General features: G+C 43.6%; 1 protein-coding gene across 1 annotated transcript; it reads left to right on the forward strand.

Annotated features, from left to right (window-relative positions):
- Positions 1-244: 244 nt before the first annotated feature.
- Positions 245-2661, forward strand: LOC133925591 (probably inactive receptor-like protein kinase At2g46850). Its single transcript, XM_062371465.1, has 3 exons — positions 245-1343; positions 1423-1506; positions 1595-2661. Exons 1-3 carry the CDS (start codon positions 245-247, stop codon positions 2626-2628), a joined length of 2217 nt encoding a protein of 738 aa, XP_062227449.1. The 3' UTR covers positions 2629-2661.
- Positions 2662-27058: the final 24397 nt, after the last annotated feature.

Raw genomic sequence — 27058 nt, forward strand, 5'->3', positions numbered from 1 at the left:
TTGCATAGCATTCGAGCTCGATCATTCGGAACATGTAACTCCACGATATGATGTACGCGTATTATCTATCTTAACTATTTATCATTCTGATCTATCTATTAATTCTTTTATTTATTTTATATTTTTATATAAACTTAACATAAGTAAAAAATCATATTGTGAAATTTTTTCAACACATCCGGATATGGATGTTACTGTAGCTATAATAAAATGCATTAGGCTGATCTGAGCTGTTGATTTCATGATGGACGCACTAGATTTGTATGCTACAGTACTATTACAGTATATTATACGCTACTGCAGCACGAGGCGCATTTTACTGTACAACAGTGATCCGATTAATACAGAGGATGCAGGTCCGGGAAACAGGTCTTCCACGCCGATCAGTCCCGCGCGCCAAACGAAGCACAAATGTACACAGCTCCCAACTCCCTCCACCTTCAACTACCCGGCTACACTGCACTGCAGTGTTCGGTGCTCCCAAGCGGTTGAGCCGAGCAGCACGCCGCGCTTCTACGACCGGTTACCGCCACCCATGACTCCTCTGCCACCGCTCCGCCTCTACCTCCTCCTCGTCCTCCTCCCAGCCTCCGCCGTGCAGGCCGCCAGCCCCAGCGGCTGCGGCGGTGCCGACCGCTGCGGCGACCTCGTTCTCCCCTTCCCGTTCCATCTCAACTCCTCCTGCAGCAGCGCTGGCACCAACTCCTCCCGCTTCCGCCTCTCCTGCGACGCCAACGCCACTCTCACCCTCCCGCTCGATTCCGCCATCTTCCGCGTCCTTGCCTTCCTCCCCTCGGGATCGCTCCTCCTCGACTACGCCCCCACGTCGCCGTCCCCGTGCGATGCCGCGTACGCCGCGTTCTCCCGATCGACGTCCCCGGCTGCTGCGCTCGACGCCGCGCCCTTCCTCGCCGTGACGCCGGCCAATGTCCTCCGCCTCTACGCCTGCGATGACTCCTCGCTCTGCCGCGCTGGCTGCGACGATGTCGCGACGTGTGGCCGCGCGGCTGGCGGCAGCAAGTCCGGGTGCTGCTACCCGCTATCGGACGGCAGCGTCTGGAAGCCCGGGAACGGGCTGGGCGTGTTCGCTGACTTCGGGTGCCGGGGGTTCTCGAGCTGGGTCAAGAACCGGTCCGCGGCGGCAGGAGCGGCAAGCGGGGTTGTGAGGGGGGTTGAGGTCGAGTGGGCCGTGCCGAGGGGCAGCGCCGTGGCAAAATGTGCCGATGGCGCGGCACTCGTGAATGTCACGGCAGTGCACGACGGCGTGCGGTGCGTGTGCGCGGCGGGGCTCGTCGGGGACGGCTTCGCGCAGGGCACCGGCTGCTCAAAATCGAAAGGGACATGTAAGTACACTCGGTTCTACTCGTGCGATCAGTGTGCTGACTTACCAGCCCTCAAATATGTATGTGTTTGTGCACGTAGCCTGCAGCAGTGATGGACAAGCAAGTGACGGCATGGATTGTTGCAAGGGACGGTTTTGCTCCCGGAAGGCAGTTGCTCTTGCCGGTACGCGTTCACCCTATATCACACATTGCCCCGATTCGATCAGCCAGATACGTGAAACATTTTTTGCTGATTTCCGCTGCGGGCACAGGATTTTTTGTTTCTCTGTTCTTCCTCGCGGCGGCCGTCTCGTTTTGGCTGTTCCTAAGACAGCCTTCCAAGGATAGCCGGTGGGATCTCGACCCGGCGTGCATCCCAAAGATCCTCCGGAGTGTGTGCGACGCGAAGCAGTTCACGTACGAGCAGTTGGAGGAAGCGACAAAGAGGTTCGACAGCGAGAAGGCCGTGGACACTGTCGACGGCGCTGTCCACGCCGGCGTGCTCGATGACGGCTCCGTGGTCGCCGTGCAGAGGATCGGCTACGAGACGCAGGGGAAGCTCAGGCTGCTCTTGGACCGGATCGAGCTCCTCTCCGAGATCTCGCACCGGAACATCGCCCGCGTCGTCGGCTTCTGCCTCGACTCCAGTAACGCGCTGCTGCTCGTGCACGAGCACTTCGCCGGCGGCACGCTCGAGGACCACCTGCGCCAGATGAAGTGCCGCGTCCTCAGCTGGTACCACCGTGTCAACATCGCCATAGAGCTCGCCAGCGCGCTCACGTACCTGGAGGCGCACGAGACTGCCCCGACCTTCCTCCACGACCTCAAGTCCAGCGAGATCTTCCTGGACACTGACTTCACCGCCAAGATCGCCGGGTACAAGCTCACCAGGCCAGCGACCTATTACTCCGCATCATACGACCAGGACGTCGTGTGCAACTTCGGTCACCTCTTGATCGAGCTACTGACGGGGCTGAGGCAGCAGATCCCGTTCGACTCGGTCGCGCCTACGGTGAGGGAAGGGAAGCTCCACAAGGTCATCGACCCGACGCTCCTGTCGGGGAAGCAGCTCCCGGCCTCGCACGATGAGGTGAGAAAGGTGTTCGAGCTCGCAGTCCGGTGCCTGTCCAGTGCCGAGAACGAGTTGTGCATGCTCACCGTCGCTAAGGAGCTGATGCACATCCTGAGGGACAACAACGGGAGCAGCAGCAAGATCGAGATCTCCCTCGAGGAGACGTTCTCTAGCTCGAGCCTGCTGCAGATGATCTCCATGTCGCCGGACACCCTGCATCACCATCTTCCTTGAAGATAGACGATGATGCGAATATTCAGAGCAGGAATCAGTGAGGCCTCTCCCTGTTAAAAGCAGTTCAGATGTTTCGAAGTTCTTGTTTATGTTTTCTGTGCAAATGTTTGGTTGGCTTGGTGTAACCGGCAATTGGCAAATGCGCACTCCAACACACAGCAGTACTCCGACGCCGCCTGATGCCTTACAGTGCAGTCGATGTGATATAATCTTTACTATTCCCAAGAATTTCCGTCTGAATACTCCCTGTTAAAAGCAGTTCAGATGTTTCAAAGTTCCTGTGTATGTTTTCTGTGCAAACGTTTGGTTGGCTTAGTGTAATCGGCGGTTGGCAAATGCGCACTGCAACACACAGCAGTACTCCGACGCCGCGTGACGCCTTACAATGCAGTCAATGTGATATAATATTTACTGTTCCCAAGAATTTCTATCTGAATATGTAATTTGGCTCCGTACTCATACATAGTGCCGCGTGAAAAAATTCTTGGAGAAGGCAGCCGTTGCAATCTTTACAAACAAGTACAGATACTTGCGATCTTTACAAGAAGAAGTACAGACACAATATACGTCAAAAAGCTTAAATGCACGAGACAACCATGCACAATTATTCAGACTATATGGTACAAAAATATGAACCAAATTCAGGGAACCTGTGCTGAGATTACCAAAAGTTCACACGGAACTCATGATGCGAATCTTGATAGCGGCACGAGATTTTGGATTGGAAAATGTAGTACAAAACAATGTGATCATTTTTCTGGATCAAAATTGAAAGAGCTTTTAAATACTCGAAGAAAATGAAGACAAAGGATATACCGATTAATGCTTATTAACTTGGTTCAATCTCTAAATTATCGTGCAAAATATCTCTGCAAGTTCTTGAAAGTCATAATAAATCATAACAGAATAGCAAAGCAACAAAGAGCTAGCCCTAGATGCTCACTGCAGCAGCTACTCTACCCTAGGTGGCGAGAATAGAGAAAGAGAAAAGTAAAAACGAAAGTAGATGTGGTATTTTGATGATTGACTGTTGATTGTAGTTGGCCTTCACCCCCTCAACTATGTATAAGGATGGCTTGGACTTAGACTTATGGAATAGGATTCTATCTCATCTTTAAAACCCACCTACACATGTCTTGTTCGGTTAAAACCACTAAAAGAATTCAAACAGATTAAAAAATCCAATTGAGTCGGACTCAGACTGAACGCCGGATGATCTGGTGAAAACAAAATTTTGAACACCGGAACATCCGGTGAGTTCAACCAGGCTGAAACCCTTAACTCTTTTTTAGCAACCACCGGATGTTCCGGCGTACAGCATGTTCACACCAGAGCCTTCGATGGAACAATTTCCAGGAGATTTGATTCTTCTGCAAAAACTCAGGCTTTCACCGAACTAATTCCCAGGAGAACCAAACTCTGTAGAATTCAATTTGAACTCACAGGATGATCCGATGATTTCACCGGAAGCTTCATTGGACTATTTTACAGAAGATCTAAACTTTCTGCAGAATTCAACTTGAACTCACTGGATGATCCGATAATTGCACCGGAAGCTTCATCGGACTATTTTCCAAGAGATTTGAACTTTTTGCATAATTCACTCGCACTAACCTACTCTACCGACCAGATATTCCGGTGATAACACGGTCTAAGCACCAAACCATCCGGTGTTCAAAAGAAAATCTTAGCCGTGCCATTTTTTGCTATCAACAAAATCTTATCTTGAAGAGTAGGATAAAACCAAGCCAATAAAGAAAATAGGTTAATAGAGTTTGGTATCGAACTATAAACTTCATGTGTCAATTACTTGTTTGTCAATCATAGATGAATTCAAGGGCAATGTTACTACATCGTGGAAAATATCTGGGGACAATCTTCCTCGGCACTCTAAGCATGGTGCGCAAAATCCATCTAAAGTCAAATGCCTATTGTCTTGGCTCTATTAAGGAAGAGAAACCATAAAATGTACAATTGTCTGCAAAAATATTTTTTCATCACGAGATATTGAGATGTACTAGTAACACCATGCAATTATGTAAAGCATAATTCAGACTGAGAAACTACATTAATGAGAATAGAGTTGAACTCAAAGGTGTTTAGCTTTCAAAGGAAGAAGATTCAGTACTAAATAAGCACTGATTGGAAGAATACGAACATAGCGAAAAGCAATTAGAGGGCTGTGTAACGTATGCTATTGTATCGCTTGCTAACTAGATAATGGAAAAACACTGCAAGGTGTGTCATTCTCTTCAAAATAGTTAACTGTCATGATCAATGGAAACATACTTTTGCTTGAAAGAGATCGTGCATAATATTTAGATGCCACCGCCAAGAAGTGGCTTTGTTTATTTATCACTCTTACCTAGTCATTGACTCATATGGTCTCACATTTTATTAACATGAGTGACATCATAATTAAAAGTTCAATCTTTTGAGTGGCAAATCATCAATTTATTCGTCACCGGAGAGACTAGTTTCCGTAAATTAAACCGAACTAGGCAGACACGAAACTCACCACTGGCCTAAGAACAACGGATTAATTAATTTTTCTCACTCTAGCTAATGGCACATTCTCAAAAAACACTCACTCGAAATGATATGCCAAGATGCCACCTAAGCCTAAAAAGACTTACTCATTTTTCACTTTAAGGTCTTTTTTCCGCCATGTGGCATTTTTAATTTTTTGTGCTCACGTGGATACTCATTGGAAATGTCATTTCTACCCTCTCCAACCTTCGGCCCTGAGGTGCTGCTATACACCTGTCATGGCCAAGGCGCACAAGGAGCTCGGCCTGCTCTGGGCGTCCTACCCAGGATACTGACCTCAATCGCACCTTCTTCAGCGCCACAATCTTTCCACTCAGCGAGTTCCGCGCCTTGTACACATTGTTGTACTTGCCTTGGCCGATCTCAGGGAGGAAAAAAAGATGCGATTTTTCATCCTCGGGTGCTCAGGCGGCATGGATCACAAAGCTGGGGAGGCCGAGGAGCATGGGGAGGGGGCGCACCTTGTCGATCTTCTCGAAGGAGTCCGCGCCACGCGGACTCTCGTTAATGGCGTCGCTGGCGACGGCGGGGAGCCAAGGGGGGCTAGCCGGCGACGGCCTGCTCGCCATGTGCCTTGTTCGCGAAGCTCCACCCGAGGCAAACCTTGACATGCGCCACCGTCGCGGCGGAGCGCAACGACCGCTCCCTCTTCACCTATGCTGCCCTCTCGACTGCTTGCTCTGGCGCCGTATCCTCCGACGCAGCAGAAGAAGCAACCCCCTATTGCTGCGGCATGGAAACAGCCACAACAGTGGGGTCCCGCGATGGGAAGAGGAGACGGCGGTAGCAGAACTGGAGGTGGAGGGGCGGTCGTGCACGCAACCCATGGTGGACGCGATAGGGATGGAGCTGTCACTGATGGTGGGGCATGGATTGGGCCCGACGAACAGAAAACGGTCGCCGTCGCTGATCTTTTGCACGCCTGGCTGCAGGAGCAGCCTTCGTTCCTCAACAACGAAGGCGCGGGGCCAGGCACCAGCTGCCTCTGTTCGACGGCAGTGCTTGCCGGTTCGTGCACGCGGAGGCTCTCAAAGACGAGCACGCTAGTCCCTTTGCATTGCACACCCGCACTACTGTCGCCGCACCTAGCACCGTTCTTCCCATTTTTACCCAACATCGCCGACATTGATGCCGACGTCGACGCCGGAGGTTGGTTCTGCCTCCAACCCCGCGCGCCAGTGCGGGCGATTTGTCAACCTCCTCCTCCTCGCTGCACTCTACAGTGTCGACCAACATTTGGTCCTTGGCCGCTCTACCAATCTCCCACTCCACGCCGCTCCGGTTCTTCCTCTCCTCCCACCAACTCCTCATGTCCTCATCTTGGTTCTCAACGTCCTCATCCTTGATCCGTGCGAGATTCAGCTGGAAGGCTGGGATACAACAGCACACACAAGCTAAGAGAGAAGAGAAGAGAAGTGAGCTAAGACTAAGGGCAAAGTGGTCATTTCCAGTGAGTAGCCACGTCGGTAGGAGAAAAAAAATTAAAATCCCACGGCAAACGAGCAGGTTTTTGTGAGGCCCAAGCAGCATTTTGGCACAACCTTGGGGCCTGCTTGGGGGTGCTCGAGCTTCTCCACTGCCCAAAATAGCACTGGCAACAACCGTATCACATTAAACCACGCTTTTCGTGTCAATTGGATCTAAGTCGTTTGGAACAACAAGAAACGCCATCATTAAAGCAAAAATTTGAACACATTCGGGTGATACTAAGGGCAAATCCATAGTACCAGAAAATCCAAATAGATGCGAGGATACCGTGTACAATTTCTATCAGAATCTAAGGATCAACCGATTAGCACCAACATCAGCGACGACCAGAAACCTACCGTGGAAAGCTCTACTTGTACTACATATGCTCACTAACAAGCAGGGAACGGAGGAAGGGTTCCAATCTCACCTCGAGGAGCTCCTGCGCGTAGGCTTTCACGAGCTGCGCCCTGAGATGTTCCATGACCTGCTCCGGAGACGCCTGTGACCCGGACGCCGACGGCGACGAGGAGTCCATGCCGAGGTGTCTTCCACTTGCGCTCAGCAGCTAACCCAAGCCTCTTCTCCGCCGCCGGTCTCACCTCGCCGCCCACCGCTTCTCCTTTCTCCCCGCACCCAGGCCGCAAGGAAAGGGTTTATCCTACCACGCGACACGCGGTGGCGGCGGAGTTGCGCGGGCCGAAACCCATCAAGGCCCAACTTCTTCTTTCTCTTGGGCCGAGTGGTCCGTAGCCGATCGGATCGCGTCCGACCCGTCCTGCCTTCGTGGCCCGTTTAGTCGTCGTCGTCGTCGTCGTCTTCTTCTTCTTTTCCTTCGCCAGTGGTTGTAGTACATAGCATGACAGCGATGTCGTTGCGTCTGTATCAATCAGGGACAGCGACGGAATGGAACGAATCGAACAGGTAGTTCTTGGACGCTACCGGTTGAGAACGTCGCCTTGCTATTGGCGAGCTCGAGCTGCGCCCTTTCATTTCCCGTGTCAAAATCTTGGCCGAGCTCTCGACCGTTCCCTCGACAGCGAAGGGTGTCGCTGCTTTTCCGTGACTGGTCTCCTTCAGGATGGGCGCCGCACGGCCTGCGCTAGCTTGCACCCATCCGCGGTTCCATGTCACATCCGGAGCAGTAATAATAAGTGGGGAGGAAATGGCCGTAGCAGGGAAAAGGGGCGTGTGGTTGATAACGAGGCAAGTACTCATGGACTCAGGGCTACAGGAGAGAAGCGAGACCGGTGGGCAACGCAAAACTGTTGCCGCGGCGCCTGGGCGCACTGCGTGCGCTTTCCGTGCGAGCGGCATGCAAAAGCCTGCGGCGCGGCGCCCCTGTGCACTTTTGATAGAAAACGAAGGGAAGGTGGAGGCAAGGAGGGAGAGGGGGAGACGAGCGTCTGTTCGTGAAAGCAACAACGCATGCTGCATGCATGGCTCTGCTCCTTCTGCTTCTGCACCTGCGCGGCCCATCTCCTCGATTGCTTGCTGCAATGCTGCATGCATGACTCGGACACCACCTTAATTATACCTGACTTTTTTTTATTTTAGCTTTTTTAAACTAATATTTTAATAACAACACGTGGATATTTAAATTTTTAGAAACTAACTCTTTTTGTCACGCCAAAGTGACTGACGTGACTCACCAACGTAGTCACACCATATTCATTAGCGTGACCAAAGTGGCTACGCTGACGAAAATCCTGGTGTCTTTACACGTGGGTTCGACGTGGCAGGCTGACTCGCATTAACAGTGTTTTTAGCGGTTTCAATGGTTCTCTTTCCGCTTTCTCTATTTAAGTAATGGGGTTACCGTACTCTAAAATTCACAAAACATTTTCTGTATGTCCTATAATTCATGATGAATCCATTTTAAATGGATTCACCTCAATACCTTATCTAGGTTTCAAAATAAAAACTCCAAAAATAGCTACTTTTAGAATTCTAGCAATTTTTAAGGCCTCAATAAATTCCCAAAAATCTGAGAAAATTCACTAATATTCCTCTCATATAGTGTAATAATTTCTAAAATTATTTTCAACCCTAGGTTACTTAGTGAAAAAGTGAGTTCCTTTGCAATGCTCCATTTATATGCATTTTTATCATTTCATACTATTTAGCCTTGTAAATAATTAGCAATTATGTTCCATTTTCCTTAAAAGTTTGCCAGTGCTTAATGCAACATGTATAGGTCCTATTTGCAAACATGCACATCCAATAGAATCGTAGAATTTGAATTATTTAATTTCGAATGTTGGTATATGTTACAATTTGTTCTATAACAATAATACTTAGGTGACTTGTGGAGCCAAAAAGAATTGCCATTTGCGGCCTAAACCTTACCAAATTTATTGTATGGATAGTTCAGAATAAGTTTTAGTCGAACCACACACATGATTTTTAGAAAGACTAATACACTTTAAATTGCGCATATTCAAACATGGCTAAGTGCTATAGCTACCCACAGCCTTTGAGACTACAGGGTGAATTAAGCATTTTGAAATGTACATTTAAATTAGGAAATAATTTCCAATTTTGTTGAAAGTGGGCAATTGATAACATTAATTTTCTTAGGTTTAAGCCATGGGATATGTTCATCAAGAATCTATACACAATTTAGGTTACATTGAATCAAGAACACTACGGAGCACTACAAAGCTATTCTACACCCAGTATGACCAGTAGTGTTAGTACTGTGCTGGAACAACTACATGGATGTATTAGTCTTTAATAGTGTTACTACTGGGTGTACTGGAACAACTACATAGGTGTAGAATAGCTTTGTAGTGCTCCGTAGTGTTCTTATTCAATGTAACCTAAATTGTGTATAGATTCTTGATGAACATATCCCATGGCTTAAACCTAAGAACATTAATGTTATCAATTGCCTACTTTCAACAAAATTGGAAATTATTTCCTAATTTAAATGTACGCTTCAAAATGCTTAATTCACCCTGTAGTCTCAAAGGCTGTGGGTAGCCATAGCACTTAGCCATGTTTGAACATGTGCAATTTAAAGTGTATTAGTCTTCCTAAAAATCATGTGTGTGGTTCGGCTAAAACATATTCTGAACTATCCATACAATAAATTTGGTAAGGTTTAGACCGCAAATGGTAATTCTTTTTGGCTCCACAAGTCACCTAAGTATTATTCTTATAGAACAAATTGTAACATATACCAACATTCGAAATTGAATAATTCAAATTCTACGATTCTATTGGATGTGCATGTTTGCAAATAGGACCTGTACATGTTGCATTAAGCGCTGGAAATTTTTTGAGAAAAATCGAACAAAATTGCTAATTATTTAGAGGGCGTTTACAAGGCTAAATAATATGAAATGATAAAAATGCATATAAATGGAGCATTGCAAAGAAACTCATTTTTTCACCAAGTAACTTAGGGTTGGAAATAGTTTTAGAAATTATTACGCCATATGAGAAGAATATTAGTGAATTTTCTCATATTTTTAGGAATTTATTTGAGGCCTTAAAAATTGCTAGAATTTCTAAATGTAGTCATTTTTGGAGTTTTTATTTTGAAACCTAGATAGGGTATTGAGGTGAATCCTTTTAAAATGGATTCATCAAGAATTATAGGATATACAGAAAAAGTTTCGTGAATTTTAGAGTACGATAACCTCACTGCTTAAATAGAGAAAGCGGAAAGAGAACAATTGAAACCTCTGAAAACACTGTTCATCAGATGAAAACATTCATGCGAGTCAAGCTAACCAATTTAGCATGACTCAGGCTGCCACATCAAACCTACATATAAAGGCGTTGGGATTTCTGTCAGCGTAGTTATTTTGGTCACACCAATAAATATGGTGTGACTACGTTAGGAGTCATGACAGGCACTTTGACGTGATAAAATAGGCTAATTTCTGGAAATTTAGATGTACACGTGCTGTTATTAAAATATTAGTTTAAATAAACTAAAATAAGAAAAAGTCACCATACCCCCGCTCGCAGCCGCGCACTGTATATGTGCAAGTGGTTCGCTTAGCATGCATGGCTTCATCTTTCGCAGTGCTTTTGCTGTCGCGGAAAAAAACTTTCACAGTGCTTTACTGGATCAATGTGCATGGCTGTCTTCTTGTCTGATAGTTCTGAACTTCTTTTTTGTTGTTCCTGAGGGTTTCCTGCCAGACTTGGACAGTCAAGCAGCTGATGCTCGTATATGCATGGATGATCAATGGAGTAACATGGAGTATTGCATATGTAATCCATCCCGGAGAGTGTTTTGGGCAAAAAAAAAAAGAAAATGCAGGAGTGCGAGCACATACATGTACTAGCAGCGCATGGACGAAGAATGGATCGATCGACTGCCACCCAGCCTATGCACTGGATATAATTCCCTCGCGAGGAGAGGAGAGGACCACAGCAGCCGCCTGCTGAGGGCCGGCTCCGTGTGTCAGGGCCAGGTTAGGCGTTGTCACACGGATAATTTCCAAGAGAAGAACACCAAAAATCGAATAAATAAAATTTTCTTTAAGAATTTCTTTCTATCTCTCTATTTTGTCCCATCGCTCTGACCCCACCACTCATCCTACACCGCGTTCACCTGTGACGCTCGTCGCCATGCGCCTAAAGCCTGAGTAGCGCCACACGTTGGAGACCATAATTGTGCCCCGCGCCTCCATCTTGTGCCCCACACCGCTCCCTCGAGCCTTGCGCTGCCAGCACACATGTGTCATCGTCCCTCCCCTGGCTGCCAATAAAAAGGGGAACAATGCCCCTCCCTGGCTGCCAATAAAAAGGGAACAATGCCCCTCCTCCACAAACCTCATCACCACCACCTCATCCTCCCTCTTTGTACAACTAACCGGTCGTCGCTGCCACCTTGGCCAAGCTCACCAACCCTCGAGCCACCTCCATCGCCGATCAGGTATCCTCTCTCTCTTTTCCTCTCCCTTTCTCTCTCACCTAAAGCCAATGTAAGACCCCTTCAAACTCTAACCCTAGTGCGGACCTAGGCCACACCACCAAAGCACCCTCTATTGCTGGACGATCTAAATCCTCCATCTCCTGAGATCGCTACTCTATTTTACCGATCATCGGAGCCCTCACCGCCGGCCACTGCTGCTGTCCCTTCTCCCTCTCTGCCTCTATCTCACCTCTCTCTGTCCCCCTCTCAATCTGTCATGCTCTCTCAGAGTATCTCCAACGGAATCGGAATCGATCCAGTAAAGTACTGTGCCGACTGCTCGCGCTGTACTTTTGCCGATCGAGCTCGTCCGCAACAACCTCCAACAGAGCCCGTATCAAGATCAACAGTGATACGGGCGTCGGTTACTGTAGTGCCGGGAGCGGCAAGTATGCCGATCAATTGAGGGAGTTGTATTACTGTGTCGAGTGGATGATTGTAGGTCCAGAGGAAGAAGGAGAGTAATGGAAGGTAGGAAATAGGGTAGCTGTTGAAGATGAAAAAAATAGGAGATGGTAATAGTGTTAGAGGATGCTGTAATAGTATTATAAGGGATGAATTTTTAGAGTATCTGTTGGAGATGACCTCATTCGCCCACACCGAGCCTTATCCTCTCTCTCTCTCTCTCTCTCTCTCTCTATATATATATATATATATATATATATATATATATTAGTGCTAACAAGCGGACTTTGTCGGGTTGCTCTATGCGACTAACATGTGGGCTCCACTGCATACAGAGCTGAGCTGACTAGAGAGCCGAGCCATTTAAACCAAGCCGATTCAGCTGAGCCAAGCCAAAAGAATAGTCCAGGAATATTCCTTTTCTTTCCCAATTTAACATCCCGATAAATATATTATATTGGCTAAGTATTCCAAAGAGCACCAAATTAATTTCTAATTTTAATCCCTGCAATAATTGAATCGTATGCATTTTGGTTTAATTGTTTTACGGTTCTTTGAGTGGAGTTTTGAATTTGAATGTATCTCAAATTCAAATCCATTTCTTAGATTCAATTCAGTGGAAATCCAATCAAATCCAATTCTTTTGAATTCAAACCTCTCTCAAATCCTGAGGCTTCAAGTTCAAATCTTTTTGCTAATTTAAATACCCTTATTTGAATTAATGCCAAACTCAAATTCAAATCCAACTTCAAATATTCTTTTTGAATCAACCCCAAATCAAATCCAAATCCCTTTTATTTCCACGGGCCATCGCAACGCTGCACGGTTCAGCTCCTTTTCTCCTCCCCCCCCCCCGTGCTCGCCAGCCCATCGCCCCGCTCTCTCCCTTGCACGCCACATGGACAATCTGACCAACCATCGTCTCCCACCTCTAGCTTACCGTCGCGCCATCCAAAAGTCACATCGCCGATCCTCGCCATTAAGGCGTCAGTGGCTTCTTCGCCCCTCACCCTCTCTCTGCCACTCCAGCCCTCCTCCCTCCCTCTCGTGCTCTCAGTGCAAGCACTGAGAGGTCTAATGCGTCGTGACTTCATGGCATGTCGCACGTGGATGGCCGGCAGCTGCGCAACCATGTGCCGCAACTTTTCTAGTAGGCACCGTCTCCCTGTTCATCGAGCCATCATCTCTCTCGCTCCTCTCTCTCTCTCTCCTTTTCCCCTAATCCACCGCTACCCCGAGCCACCATTGTGCGTGACCGCCACACCGAGTTGTATCTGTCGTCGTCGCAATGTGCGCTTCCATAGAACAGCCACCATCACATGGCAGAGCGACCCTACAACCGAGTGCTAGCACAGTCATGCCACCACCACGAGATCCCCAATGCTGCACACCTCCCCGCCAATGGATACTTCTTCCCTATCGCAAAGCACAAGTGAAGACTCTTTCCTCCGTTCTCTCTTTCTCTGAGTATGACTGTGTAGCTCCACTCCACCCTCGTGCGTTCCCTTTGGGCAGAAGGTGCTCTTCCATGGTACTTCCCACCGCTGACCACCCATCCTTGTCCTATGTGCCAACCTTCATGCTATGGAGAGGCGCAACAACACTTAGAGTAGGTTAGAAGCTTGTTGCATGTGGTCTAGAACCCTTATGAATGAGGGGAAGCTTTGCCGGATTTTCCCCGTCACCTAGCCAAATTTGGCACTGATCTGGGACCACTCCGATGGTCGGCCAATGACAAGCCCTACCAAAATGGATTCCCTCTCCCTTTAGATCCCCGACCTAGCTTCCTTTTTGTGGCTCAGCCCCTCAGCCCCTTCTACGGTGAGCCTTCCGATGTAGCGCCACCGTGAGCCCAGCTGTGAACCCTGTGTTTCTCCCTCGTCTAGCTAGTTAGGCCGCACGTGCGTGCATGGGCCACTGGCCATGTCGGCGCGAGAGGCCGTGCAGGCCAAGCTCAACCCGACCATTGGCAAGTCGGCCAAATAGAGTGGCCTGCTGGCATAGCCAGTGGCTGAGGCTCATCCATCAGGGTCGTGCATTGCCCAAGCCTAGCACCGTGCAGCCTGGTCTAGACCCAAGCCTAGGCCTAGATCCAGCCCAAAACCCAAGCACTGTGCAGTGGGCCCCACCAGTGCACTATACAGTGGAACCAATACTGTTCGGTGGGTCCTACCTATGGGCCTAACCTATGAATAGTATCATTTTATAATTTTTTTTTAATTTTAGATTAAATCTTTTGGAGTCATAACTCTCTGTTCTGACTCCGATTTCGGCAATTCTTTCGCCTAAATTCACTTAAATTTGAGATCTATCTTTCTATCACAGTGTGTTATCCTTTAGGGCCCATTTGGTTTTCCATTTGGTGTTAATTGATTCTTTTAGATTAGGTAGTCGTTGATTGTAATCATGTTTGCAGAACTAGAGGATTTCGTTGAGAAACCAGAGAACCCCGACTTCGACCAAGGTTTAGAAGAAACCTTCGAAGAAGGCAAGTCCTATCTCGTTGATCATTTTGAGCCCATGTTTTAAATAATCCAATTGATTAACTTAAAACTTGACTTATCATCGCATGTTCTATGTATTGTGCTATTTCAATTTTTTGTAGTGCTTAAATCATATCAAACAATTATCATACCTTAAATGTCTTATCCAGAATACATATCACCCTAGGATTGCCTATCGTTATCTATATTAACATCAGACACCGCCTTGATATCTAGTATGCGTATAATGGAATACATCTCTTCGAAGATGTCGTTATGGAATACATCTCTTTAGAGATGTCGCTTCACTGATTATTCGATTTAACTCATATGCCATAAACCTTTGGTGATGGTGGAATTCTTAATGTGGTGTGGGATATGGCGAGTGGTGTGTAAAATAGGTAAAAACTATTTTGACGGGAGCATGTAGAGTAGTCCTCCGGTGAGGGTGCTCTTAGGGGCTTGAGATACCTCGTGGTACTCATTGCCAATGTTAAAGATGTATGTCTCGGCTATATAAGTACCGTATCATTACGTCGTCATGATAAGTCACCCCAGTGCAACCATGCTACTTGTATAGGAAGGATTTGACTTTTCTTTCTCCCAACCGAGCTGAGCATCCTACTAGGAGGGTCGAGTGAGCAATGAGGATCCAAGTGGCTATCTAGCTCGTTACTTGGGTGTTGCAAACCAGGTACATTAAATGCTTATGAGTTTGGCATCGGGTATGAGGGATTTGGTACTTGGTATGTCTCATAGTAGAGTACAACCAGGAAAGGTGATTGAAGTATCTCGGCATGATTCGCTCCTCTTCTTGCAACAGTTGGAGAATGAGTATATCACATGCGTATAGTGTATAAGCTTTGTAGAGTGAAAATCCATTCGAATAGCTGTGTCCATGGTCATGGACATGTAAAGTAATGACCTCACTTGGTTAGACTCAGGGCATGTGTATATTTGATGAGTGAGTGTGTGGACTAGATGTACGTGTGATGAAGTTGCTGGCTCAGTTCGTCAGGAGTTGTGTGGTACTAAAGGTACATCAGACATAATGATAGAGACTGCGGAGTGATGTATAGCTGCTCCTATGACCAAAAACCATCATAATATATCTTGTTACCTTGTTTAAATCTATTTCAAGGTTAATAGTAGAGTATACAACTAAATATCTGCATAAAACTGCTTTATGCTTAAAGCTAAACCGTAAAGTCTTGTCCATGAGATATTTTTTATGCATCTATCAACATCTTGAAGTAGTATAGAACTTGATGAGTATTTTCTGTACTTATTTTTACTATCATTCAGATGAGAAGATGGATGCTGACTTTACTGGAGATGAAGGCGCGGATGAGGAGTAGATTTTGTAGTCACGTTCATTGCATGTGGCTTTGGATTGTTGTTCTGTTGTGCTTTTGATGGCCGGTAGGCCATGTTTGTTTTATATTGTATAGTTTAAAGACCTTTTGTACTCTGAAATTTTAATATTTTTATTTATGATGTATGATCGTTATGTCACAATTGTTGTATTATATGTATCATTTACTTGTTCTATAACTGATATCTGAGGCATATGAGATCTCGGAGATAGGGTCTTCCAGATGATATTTTTTAGCTTTGAGCCATTGCATGGCATAATGCCATCTCCAGCACATACTTAAAAATTCATCTCATATAACACTATTACAGCATCCTCTAATACTATTACAGTATTATTTATTTATTTTTATCTCCAACAGCTAACTTATTTTCTACCTTCCATTACTCTCTTCATTTCCTCGGACCCACGTGCATACACCAACTACGGTGATACGGGAGCCGTATCTGGCCTCAAATTTGCTAGGAGCTATATCCAACTGGCATCACTGTAGCAGTGAAAAAGGAGATATGCGGTACCTGCTGGAGCCATATGCGGCAGCTAGAATCGGCAAAAATACGGATGTCGATAGTTTGCCGGCTCTCTCGGAGATAGCCTAACCTCCCCTCTTTCTACTGAATCATTGGTTTCATCATTATATTTATGAACAATTTTGTCCACTCTTCTTTAGAAATCTCACCCTACCCAGCAAAAGCTCACTAAACTTTCCATCTTCATACTTTTTACCACCGTAGCAGCACTAACACGGTGTGAGCGACAAAACGCGGCCGGCGCCATGATCATATCGAGCGCCGTGCCGCGCGTGGTGTTTCGATCTCCTCCTCCGCATCGATCGATCTGGCTGTCCGTCTGATCGGGTCAGGCTTGTGCATGCATGCCGCGCGTGTGTTTGGCAGAGGTGGCTTTGGTGGTCTGACACAGTGGCAGCGCCATGCGACTTTGTCTCTTGCACTGCCGTCCCATCAGCAACCGCTCGCTGCAATGCTGCTGCTCCCTCAACCCCTGGACGTAAACTGGCAGTAAAAGGTAAAGGTAGCTCCAGGGAGCGAGATAAATCCATACCATATACATGCTGACATGCATGCATCCTCCCCGTACGTACGTGCCCCCGTCTTTAGTTTTTACCAGACATAAATAACTGCGTTGGACCCATCAATCTGGCTGCTGGATCCAATCTTAGGTGCTATTTGGTTGGTGTAATTGTAACATGACTTGATTATAAAGGTAAAATGTTATGTTACATCCTGTTTGTTTTAGTCTTTGTGATCGAGTCCCTCATAACCGAAATACAGGATTATACAACGTCGATATCTTTCTCACCCAGTATTATTCGATGCCAGATCGTCATCTCCGTTCGACATCTCCGCCCAATTCGGCAACCACCTGTCCCTACCACCTCCTCTCTTCCCAACAGCGACCCCATCTCTTTCTGGCCTCTTCACCTCCACCTCCTCCAATCCATACCACCCTATGTTGTTTTCTCTCACTCCTCACTACAGCCGTCATCTCCTCCGACGGTGGGAAGCCACCTAGAAGGCTGACAAGGCTCGACGGTAACTGAAGAAGCATGTCACGTTTGCGTTGTATCTGGGTAGCTCGGACGGATTCTGTTATATGATTTATCTTTGTTTCCCCTTCGCTTTGATCAGATTGGAGAGCATAGATCTATTTCGGTTGGATTATGGAGGCTGGCTTGGAGGGTCTTATGTATGCTAATCTGCATTTGATGGGGAATATGTTTTCAATTCTCGAATTGTTGTTCAAGTGTTTCTTGTGTATCTTATGATTATGTAACTAGGATTTGTTTCCCGTACAAAAAATGTAGGGATTTGGTTGATCTCCTCTAAGCAAATTAATTGTTTATCTTGGAGAAAGAATTCTGCAAGTTCAATTCATCAATCTGCTGTGAAGAATGTTTTATTCAGAATCATTGCTTCATAACTTTGGTTCTGTAACAATTCTGCAGTGTGCCCTTAAGTTAGACCAAAATCGTTACATTACCTTCTCTGAACCAAACATATCTCACTTTTAGTCGTTCTCTTACTATTACCGTTGTATTATGATAATGTTACCATTTGCATTTGGTTCAAGTACATGGCTCGTCATGTGATCGTGCTGCCGAGCTAGTAAAACCGCTCTCGCCGTTCGCCGAGGTAGGTATCCGCTGCAGATTCACTATAATTGTTTGCATCACATCACATGGCGTAAATCAGTACGCCGTGTACGTGCTGTACTACATTGCGATTCCTTGCCGACATAGCGACATGAGATAAAAAAAACCTACTGTCGGAAACGCGGCATGCACTGCAGAAGTGCAGATGCATCAGACTTCTAATTAATCAGGTTCAGACAAGTGCAAAGATAGTATAGTATGTATGTGTATATACTGGCATGCATACTGCAACAAAAGGCTGGTGGTGATATATATGGGCACACATAAATTAAAGCTGCAGGGCCGGCCTGCGCTTGGACTAGTTGTCTTGAGCATGGACTAGGTAGCATGCATGCTGCCGTGTTTTTGCAGTTTCAGTTTCTGGTATCCATCAGGGCAGATCAGCTCATGCATGGGTCATGACTCATGAGGTGCGTGGCATGTGGTCGCCAAAGGCTGGGGCACTTGTCGCTTTGATGTTTATTGTTCTTGTTCGTACGTACAGCATGCTAGCTGTGGATTAATATTATGGGACTACTACAGTGGTAAATATCTTGTAGTTCTGTCCATCATATGTCAATGCTCTCTAGTAAATTTGCTGAACGAGAAGTCCAAATATGAATGAACATGGTACGCCGTAGTTACGTACAAAAGTTCTTCGAAGACAAGATATACATGTCCACAGGCTGGGGACATGTGCGGTTTGACATTTGGCGGCCTAAAAGGGGGGCGAACCTTGGAGATTGGGTGCTATACTTGGTTTTTTTTTAAGAAAGGAATTGTCGCTACATCAGAATAGGTCAATAGTATTGATTCTAAAATCTTATCAGTATCTATTTTAGAACTAGCACCGTATAAACGGAATTAATAGTCGAAGGATTAGCAGTGTCGGCTTTACAACCAACACTGATGAAGTTTTTCAGAAAAAAAAGATTAGACAACCGAGTTGGCTTGATGCATTGAGCTAAGCCCATTGCCGGCCCCACATGACAGAGCTCATCGTTGCTGGTGGGCCCCACAGCTATTGATTCAGTGCCTCCACTTATCAAGGACGCTGCCGCTATAGAAACGAGCCAACCGGTGACGAGGGCAAGGAAAACGTGGGACACAAAGGCAGAAACACAGGATGTAGCTGACAACTAGGAAGGGACGCCAGGTTCCATAGCTCCCACCAGGAAATAAGCTGTGCTACCGGTACGCGCTTGCGCTGACCCAATAGACCATCAATGCTTTCTAGAATACACAAGCCACCGCATAAACACAGACCGTCACCATAGAAACGAGTAACGCAGGGCACAAAGGCCGCCGCCACAGAAATACAGGCCACCGCCACGCCGCCGTTGCCATAGAAACAAGCCAGCCGATGATGAGGGCGACGAGCAACAAAAACACTACCACTGCCACAGGAACAAGCCAGACTGTCTCATTCATCCGCTCACCACCACCTGCTGCCTCTTGCTCCCCGCCGTTGTTGGTGCATGGATCTCCAACCCAGCGAGATTCATGGTTGGATCCACCAAATCTCTTCATGGATCTCGCAAGTGGCAGAGAAATTGCTAGATGATGAGGCTGGTGAGGGGATGAGGGAGAGAGAGCATAGTGGGGGAGGGGGAGGAGAAGGAGGACGGTGAGGGAAAAGATAAGGTGGAGAAAGAGAGAGGGCCAGATGGGATCGAATGCGCGGGGGAAGAGACAAGGCTAAGTCGTGAGCGGACGGGAGGTGAGTCAGATGCTAGTTCAATCAAAATTTCGGGTTCAATCCTCTCATTAGTGATGGCTCGAATTAAAAACCGGTATTGATAGTATCAGTGTCGGTTGTTTTTTAAAACTAATATTAATACTGATTTTCTTACAAATCGATAGTGATAAACGTATCAATGCCGATTCTGTTCTGACGTGGATGACCAATTCTATTGTAATATGCACAAGAATTTTGGGGACAATGTGTTTCGTCTAAACGAGCGAACATTTGTTGTTGATAATCTTCCTATTGACTCTGGACTCCTGAAACACTTGGAGCATAGGGATGGCCCAATCAACCATCTCACACCATGCGTCGCAACAGCTGAAAACAATGCTACACATCTTTGTTGAGTGGAGATATCTAAATGCGCGCATTTGGAGGGCAGACACTTAATGGCTCTAACCGATGCCTTTCAGTCAAAGTCTGGGAACAGTACGCTCTAGCTTCATGACTGGTGGGCAACATTCTCAAATAAGAGGCCAGTCTAAAAAGGGACAGCTATAGTTGCGATCCTATCGCCTAAAAATTTTGGAAGGAACGAAACAGAAGATCCCTCGGACGCATAGACAATGCTTTTGGCAAAAAAAAAAAAAAAAACATAAAAAAAAATCAAAGACGAAGGTAGAGCTTGGTCTTTAGCTGGGCGAAGCATTTAGGGCAATTAATGCCGCCATATAACTCTTAGAACCTTTTCTTTTGGTGCAAGATGCAGCCTCCTCTACCTGTACCTCTATGATCAATAGGCAGCCTCAGTACCTATTTTTGTTTTCCTTTTGGTCTTTCTATCAAAACAAAACTTAATTAGAAAAAGAAACTTAGCACCCGCCATGACAAACACAAGGGAAGGACTATCCTACGACATCCGCGAGAAGGAACTCATGGACACCCTTTCCAAACAGTTGCACCGTCGTGTCATACTCATGCCTCTGTTGTCCTAGCTCGGTCACCTGCCCCACCTCAACAAAACCAACTAACTACATTTTCCACCCCCAATGTTTCAAAGCCTAATTTTTAGTTCTAATTAATACTGGGACTTTCAAGCCAAATATTCCCTCATTTACTCTGAGTCGTAGATTTTTTAGAAGTGACACATTCTCAACTTGAAAATCGCCCTAAAATTCAACTCCAAGGAATGTGAAGTTCAACATGGATCCGTATTATAAGTTTTTGCCATAAACTTATGAACTTTCAATCCAAAAAGGTCCTCCGAATGCAAATAAAAATATATAAATTCAACTCAAGCTACCCATCTTTTTCCTCAAATAATTAAAAAAATATTGCCTTTTCCTGTCCCTAATACCTCTACGCACACGCCACTATCCAATTTGGATTTGGATCTGGATTGATATTTAGGGTCAGTTTGTGGTTGTTGTACCGTAAAATCTATTCTATTACGAGATCTTTACTAATTGTAGTGAGATTTTGTTGTTGTGGATTAAAAAAAGTTGCTTTCAACTAACTCTCGTATCCAGATCTAGAAAAAAAAAATTACTTTCGAAAAGCCACCACAATGCCAAATGAAACAAGGTATTACTTCAATTTTTAATATTAGCCATAATGTTGAAGTACCATGCTAGAGGTCTCAAGTTTGAATCATAACAGACACGATTAAATAAAAACATATAGTCGACTCTTATTTCCATGTTTGAAGTCTCAGAGAATCTCTACGTGAAGGGGAGTGTTGAAGTATAACTGTATAAGTAAATTGTCAATCTTTCTTCATACGTCTAAACTTTTGGATGAGTTGGCCAGTTGAAGCATCTAGGCCCCTAATTAATGTTTTAATAATTAATGATAATATATCTTTTGTGAACTAATATGTTTGAATGAGTTATGAAAAGATTAGTCACAAAGACGTTGTGGAGCTAGAAGATGCATGAGTGGAAACACATAAAAATGGCTAGCTCAAGACAAACGTATAATTGTAGGGTATTTTATTTTGCCAATCAAAGAAGATTAGAGAAAAGAAATTGACCGGATTGATATGATAAGTACCGTACTATTAACAGGGGTTGATGTGCATTTACTTGAGATATCTATAGTGTCACAATGCTCAAACTTGCATTTTATATAGAGTGAAAAATTTAGTTTGAGAGAAACCAAGAAAAAACTGTCTTTGGGATGTTTCTGAGCTGTGGTGGTCTGACTGTCAGAGAGGCCGGTCTGACCGCTGTATAAACTTAGTCGATGCTTAGTAGAACTCAGTCCTGGTCTGACCGAAGAGTGTGCAAGCCTGACCGCCAAATGAACAGGGGGGTTCGAACCCTCTGGTCTAGTTGGCGGTCTGACCACCGGCATGGCTGGTCTGGCCGCCCTAGGAATAGAGAGTTTTGACACTTTGTTCCCTGCTCGCAGTCTGACGGTGAGGGGTCGCAGTCTGACCGCCCTAGGAACAAAGAGTTTTTGCACTCTGTTCCTTGCTCGCGCCCTTAATTATCGCTTGTGAGGTCAAATTTGAAGGATACAACTCCAATGCAAATCTTGAGTGAAATTCTCACTCATGATATCTTCAAGAAGTCACAAGAAGATCTTCATGATAATACTATCGATGTCAAGAAGAAAAATGTTACATTCAAGGTCAATCATCAAGAGATAATGATGATCATGAAGAGAGTAATAATGAAAAGGAAGATGATGAAGAAATGACTCTATTTGTAAGAAGATTCAAGAAATTTATGAAGAAGAAGAGATATCAAGGTAGATATAATAAGGAGGGACAATCTTCCAAAGGGAATTCCTTCGAAGAAAGAAGATGCTTTGAATGTGGCGAAAATGGACACATTGCCACAAATTGCCAGAACAAAAAGGAAAAATTTTCCAAGAAGAGAAGGAGAGTGATGGCAAGAATGTATTCAAGAAATACTACAAGAAGAAGAAAGATGGTCAAGCATGCTATGCTGAGTGGGATTCGGATGCAAGCTCAAGCTCTGACTCCGATGATGAGAAGCCATCTAAAAAAGGTCTTGTCGGTGTATCCATCAAGGAAGCACCTTCACTCTTCTCCACACCTCAATGTCTTATGGCAAAAGGTGACTCTAAGGTATTAAATGATGAAGATGAATATTCATACGATGATCTAGTTGAGCTAATAAATAGTTTTTGATGACTTCATGAGCAAAGAAAGAGCAAAGTTTAAGGAATTGAAGAAATGACATACTTCTCTTCAAGATTCCTATGAAGAGCTAAAGATGGCTCATAAGGGTCTAAAAGAAACTCATGAGATGCTTAAGGAAGCTCATGACTCTCTTATTGCTCATGAAACCAACAAAACAAAAGTAGATATAAGCATATCTTATAATATTCTTGATAATGTATCTACTTTAACTCATATGAGTTAATCTACCTTGCATTATGATTTGCTTACTTTACCTAAAGTTATCTTGCAATGATGTCTTGATTATTGATGAAAGTATCATAGTAAAAGAAAAGTTGAAAAAAATAACCAATGATCTTGCAAGATATTATGTTGGAGAATCTAAAATTAGATAAGTTTTGGATAGTGAAAGGCTCTCCATTAAGAAGGAAGGACTTAGGTATGTTCCCAAGAAGGGTAAGAAAGCATTTATTCATCACAAAACTAGTTTCATGAAAGGTAACGATTGTTGCATGAAGTGCAAGAAAACCGGACATGTTGAGAAGGATTGCAAAAATGTCAAAGATAATTCATATGCATCTTTTTATTCATGCTATGTTCTTAAGAGATGCTCAAATGGTAGTGTTAAAGCTAGATTTGTTAGCACTTTTATAATCGGTGCTAAAAAGAATGTCATTTGGGTGCCTAAATCCTTGTTGACTAACATCTAAGGACCCAAACAAGTTTGGGTACCTAAAAGGGTTTAACTTTGTTTTGTAGGTAAACTACAAGTCCGGTGGGAGACATTAGATGCTAGATAGTAGATACACCAACACATGACCGGAAATCAAAGCGTGTTCACTTCTATGAGCAATAATGGATCAGAATATGACAAAATCACATTTAGAGATAATAGTAAAGGAAAGGTAAAGGGATTAGGTAAAATTGCTATCTCAAATGATTTGTCTATCTTAAATGTTTTACTAGTTGAATATCTAAATTTCAATTTGTTATCCGTTGCTCAATTATATGATTTTGATCTTTCATGCACTTTTTCTCTAAATGATGTGATAATATCTAGCATTAAGGATAATAGTGTAATTTTCAAAGGTTTTAGACATGGTAATCTTTATCCAGTTGATTTCTCTTCTAATGATTCGAGCCTAAGTACATGCTTGTTTACAAATTCATCAAAAGGTTAGCTTTGGCATAAAAGGCTTGGTCATATTGATATGAATCAAATAAATTATTTGTTAAAGTATGATCTAGTTGTAGTATTGAAGGATGTGAAATTTAAGAAGAACAAGCTCTATAATGCTTGTCAAGCTGAAAAGCAAGTGGAAAATTGATATCCATACAATAGCTCCATATCAACTTCAAGACCTTTAAAATTATTACACATGAATTTATTTGATTATACTACATATGTAAGTATTGGAGGTAATAGCTATTGTCTTGTGATTGTTGATGATTTTTCTATATTTACCTTTGGTATTCTTTTTACATGATAAGACTATTGTATTTAACACCTTCAAAAGTTTTACTAAAAGGGCCAAAAATGAATTTGAGTTCAAGGTCAAGAAAGTGAGAAGTGATAATGACTCCGAATTCAAGAACACAGAGGTTGAGGATTTTTTGAAGAAAAAGGTATCAAATATAAATTCTCAGCCAAATATACTCCGGAGCAAAATGAAGTAGTTGAAAGGAAGAATCAGACTTTAATTGATATGGCAAGATCAATGCTTTTGGAATATAATATTTTGGACAATTTTTGGGGCGAAGCTATCAATACCGCTTGCCATTCATCAAATAGATTGTATTGTCACCGATTACTGAAGAAGACTCTATATGAATTTCTTATTAGAAGAAAACCAAATATCTCATATTTTCGAGTATTAAGATGCAAATGCTATATTCTAAAAAAAAGGGTACTCGTTTATCAAAATCCCAAAGAAAATGCGATGAATGTTTCTTACTTGTTTATTCTTCTAATAGTAAAGCTTATCATGTCTACAACCAAAATTCTGGTTTGGTTGAAGAGACACATGATGTTAAATTTGATGAAACTAATAGCTCTCGAGAAGAGCAAGAAAATTTGGATGATGTAGGTAATGAAGGTTTGAGAAGTGCTATCAAGAATATGTCAATAGGTGACATCAAGCTAAAAGAGGAAGATGAAAAAGAGGATAATCCATCTACCTCAATTCCGACTATTCCATCTTCTTCCATTACAAATGATCAATTTTAAATTCATAATGTGGAAGATATGGATGATCAATTACAATAAACTACCACTTCATCAACTCCATCACAAGTGTTGACAGCTCATCCAAAAGTTCACCATATCATTGCCAAGGATCATCCCATTATTCAATTGTTGGTGACCTTAGTAAGGGTGTTCAAATGTGTTCTCGTATTGCTTCATTTTGTGAATACTCTTATTTTGTATCTTCTATTAAGCCTAACCATATAGAAGAAGCTCTAAATGATCCGGATTGGATGAATACGATGCATGAATAGTTAAATAACTTCACCCACAATGATGTATGAGAATTGGTAGAAAGACCAAGAGATCATAATGTGATTGGCACAAAATAGATTTTTGGGAATAAGCAAGATGAAGATAGAATTTTTGTGAGAAACATTGGTTGCATAAGGATACACTCAAGTCGAAGGTTTGGATTTTGGTGAAACTTTTGCTCACGTGGCTAGAATTGAAGCTATTAGAATCTTACTTGCTTTTGCTTTATCTCATAATATAAAGTTATATCAAATGGATGTGAAAAGTGCCTTTTTGAATGGTAAAATTAGTGAACTTGTCTTTGTTGAACAACCTCTCGGTTTTGAAGATCTAAAAGGCCTAATCATGTGTATAAACTTTCTAAAGCTCTCTATGGCCTTAAACAAGCCCCACGTGCGTGGTATGAGAGATTTAGAGATTTTTTAGTTTCAAAGGGCTTTGAAATTGTGAAAGTTGATACTACTTTATTCACTAAATATATTACAAATGATTTCTTTGTATGTCAAATTTATATTGATGACATTATTTTTGGATCTACTAACAAAGTTCTTTGTGAGAAATTTGGAGAAATGATGTCTAGGGAATTCGAAATACCTATACCAATCAAAATATTTGAAGGATTTATTTAAAAATTTAGCATGGAAGATGCAAATTCTATCAAGACTCCCATGAAAATAAATGATCGTCTTGATCTTGGTGAGGGAGGTAAACCGTAGATTTAAACTTTTATAGATCAATGATAGGTAGTTTGCTTTATCTTACCGTATCTAGACCCGATATCATATTTAGTGTGTGCACGTGTGCAAGGTTTCAAGCATCACCTAAAGAATGTCATTTTATGGTCGTTAAGGATATTTTGAGATATTTGAAATACTCTCCTAGCATAGGGCTTTGGCATCCAAACGGTGCTAAGTTTGAGCTAATCGGATATTCGGATTCCAATTATACAGTTCGTAAAGTAGATAGAAAAAGCACATCCGAAAATTGCCAATTTCTAGGAAAATAATTAGTTTCATGGTCATCCAAGAAACAAAACTCCGTAGTACTTTCTACCGTCAAAGCGGAATATATTTCTGTGAGTAGTTGTTGTGCTAATTGCTATGGATAAGGCAAATTTTGTTAGATTATGAAGTTGAGTTCAAAATAGTGCCTCTTTTGTGTAACAATGAAAGTGCCATGAAAATAGCCATAAATCCGGTCCAACACTTTAGAACCAAGCATATTAATATTCACCATCATTTTCTTAGAGATCATATAAGTAAAGGTGATATCCTAGTAGATAGTGTGCGGACCGAAGATCAATTAGCGGATATTTTCACAAAATATTTAGATGAGAGTTGTTTTTACAAGTTGAGAAATGAGTTTAATGTCATCGACTTCTCAAATGTTGCTTGAAACAATGGGCACATGATATTTGCACATTTATATGTTTTAGCAATCATACTTTGATTCACATGCTCATATTGTTTATGTTTATTTCCTTTTTAAATATGTAAATTTGTTACACAATTTCAATTCAATCTTATATTTCTACAATTATATTTATGTCATGTTGCATATAGTTCTATTACATTTATACCTCTAAATATCATATGGTTATTATATGTCATCTCATATCTAAATCTAGAATTTCTGGATCTATCGTATTCCAGCGGTCCGACCGAAAACCCTCCCTGTCTCACCGCAATATCCATACAGAGATTTTTTTTTCTTCTACGCTCCAC

Source organism: Phragmites australis, chromosome 7 (genome assembly GCF_958298935.1).
Source record: "Phragmites australis chromosome 7, lpPhrAust1.1, whole genome shotgun sequence".
NCBI classification, from domain to species: Eukaryota; Viridiplantae; Streptophyta; class Magnoliopsida; order Poales; family Poaceae; genus Phragmites; species Phragmites australis.

Excerpts from the sequence above, each read along its gene's own strand:
- LOC133925591 (XM_062371465.1), top strand. The coding sequence starts at position 245 with ATGGACGCACTAGATTTGTATGCTACAGTACTATTACAGTATATTATA. Across the intron at positions 1,344-1,422 it reads CTCAAAATCGAAAGGGACAT|CCTGCAGCAGTGATGGACAA; the intron begins GTAAGTACACTC and ends TTGTGCACGTAG. Across the intron at positions 1,507-1,594 it reads GAAGGCAGTTGCTCTTGCCG|GATTTTTTGTTTCTCTGTTC; the intron begins GTACGCGTTCAC and ends CTGCGGGCACAG.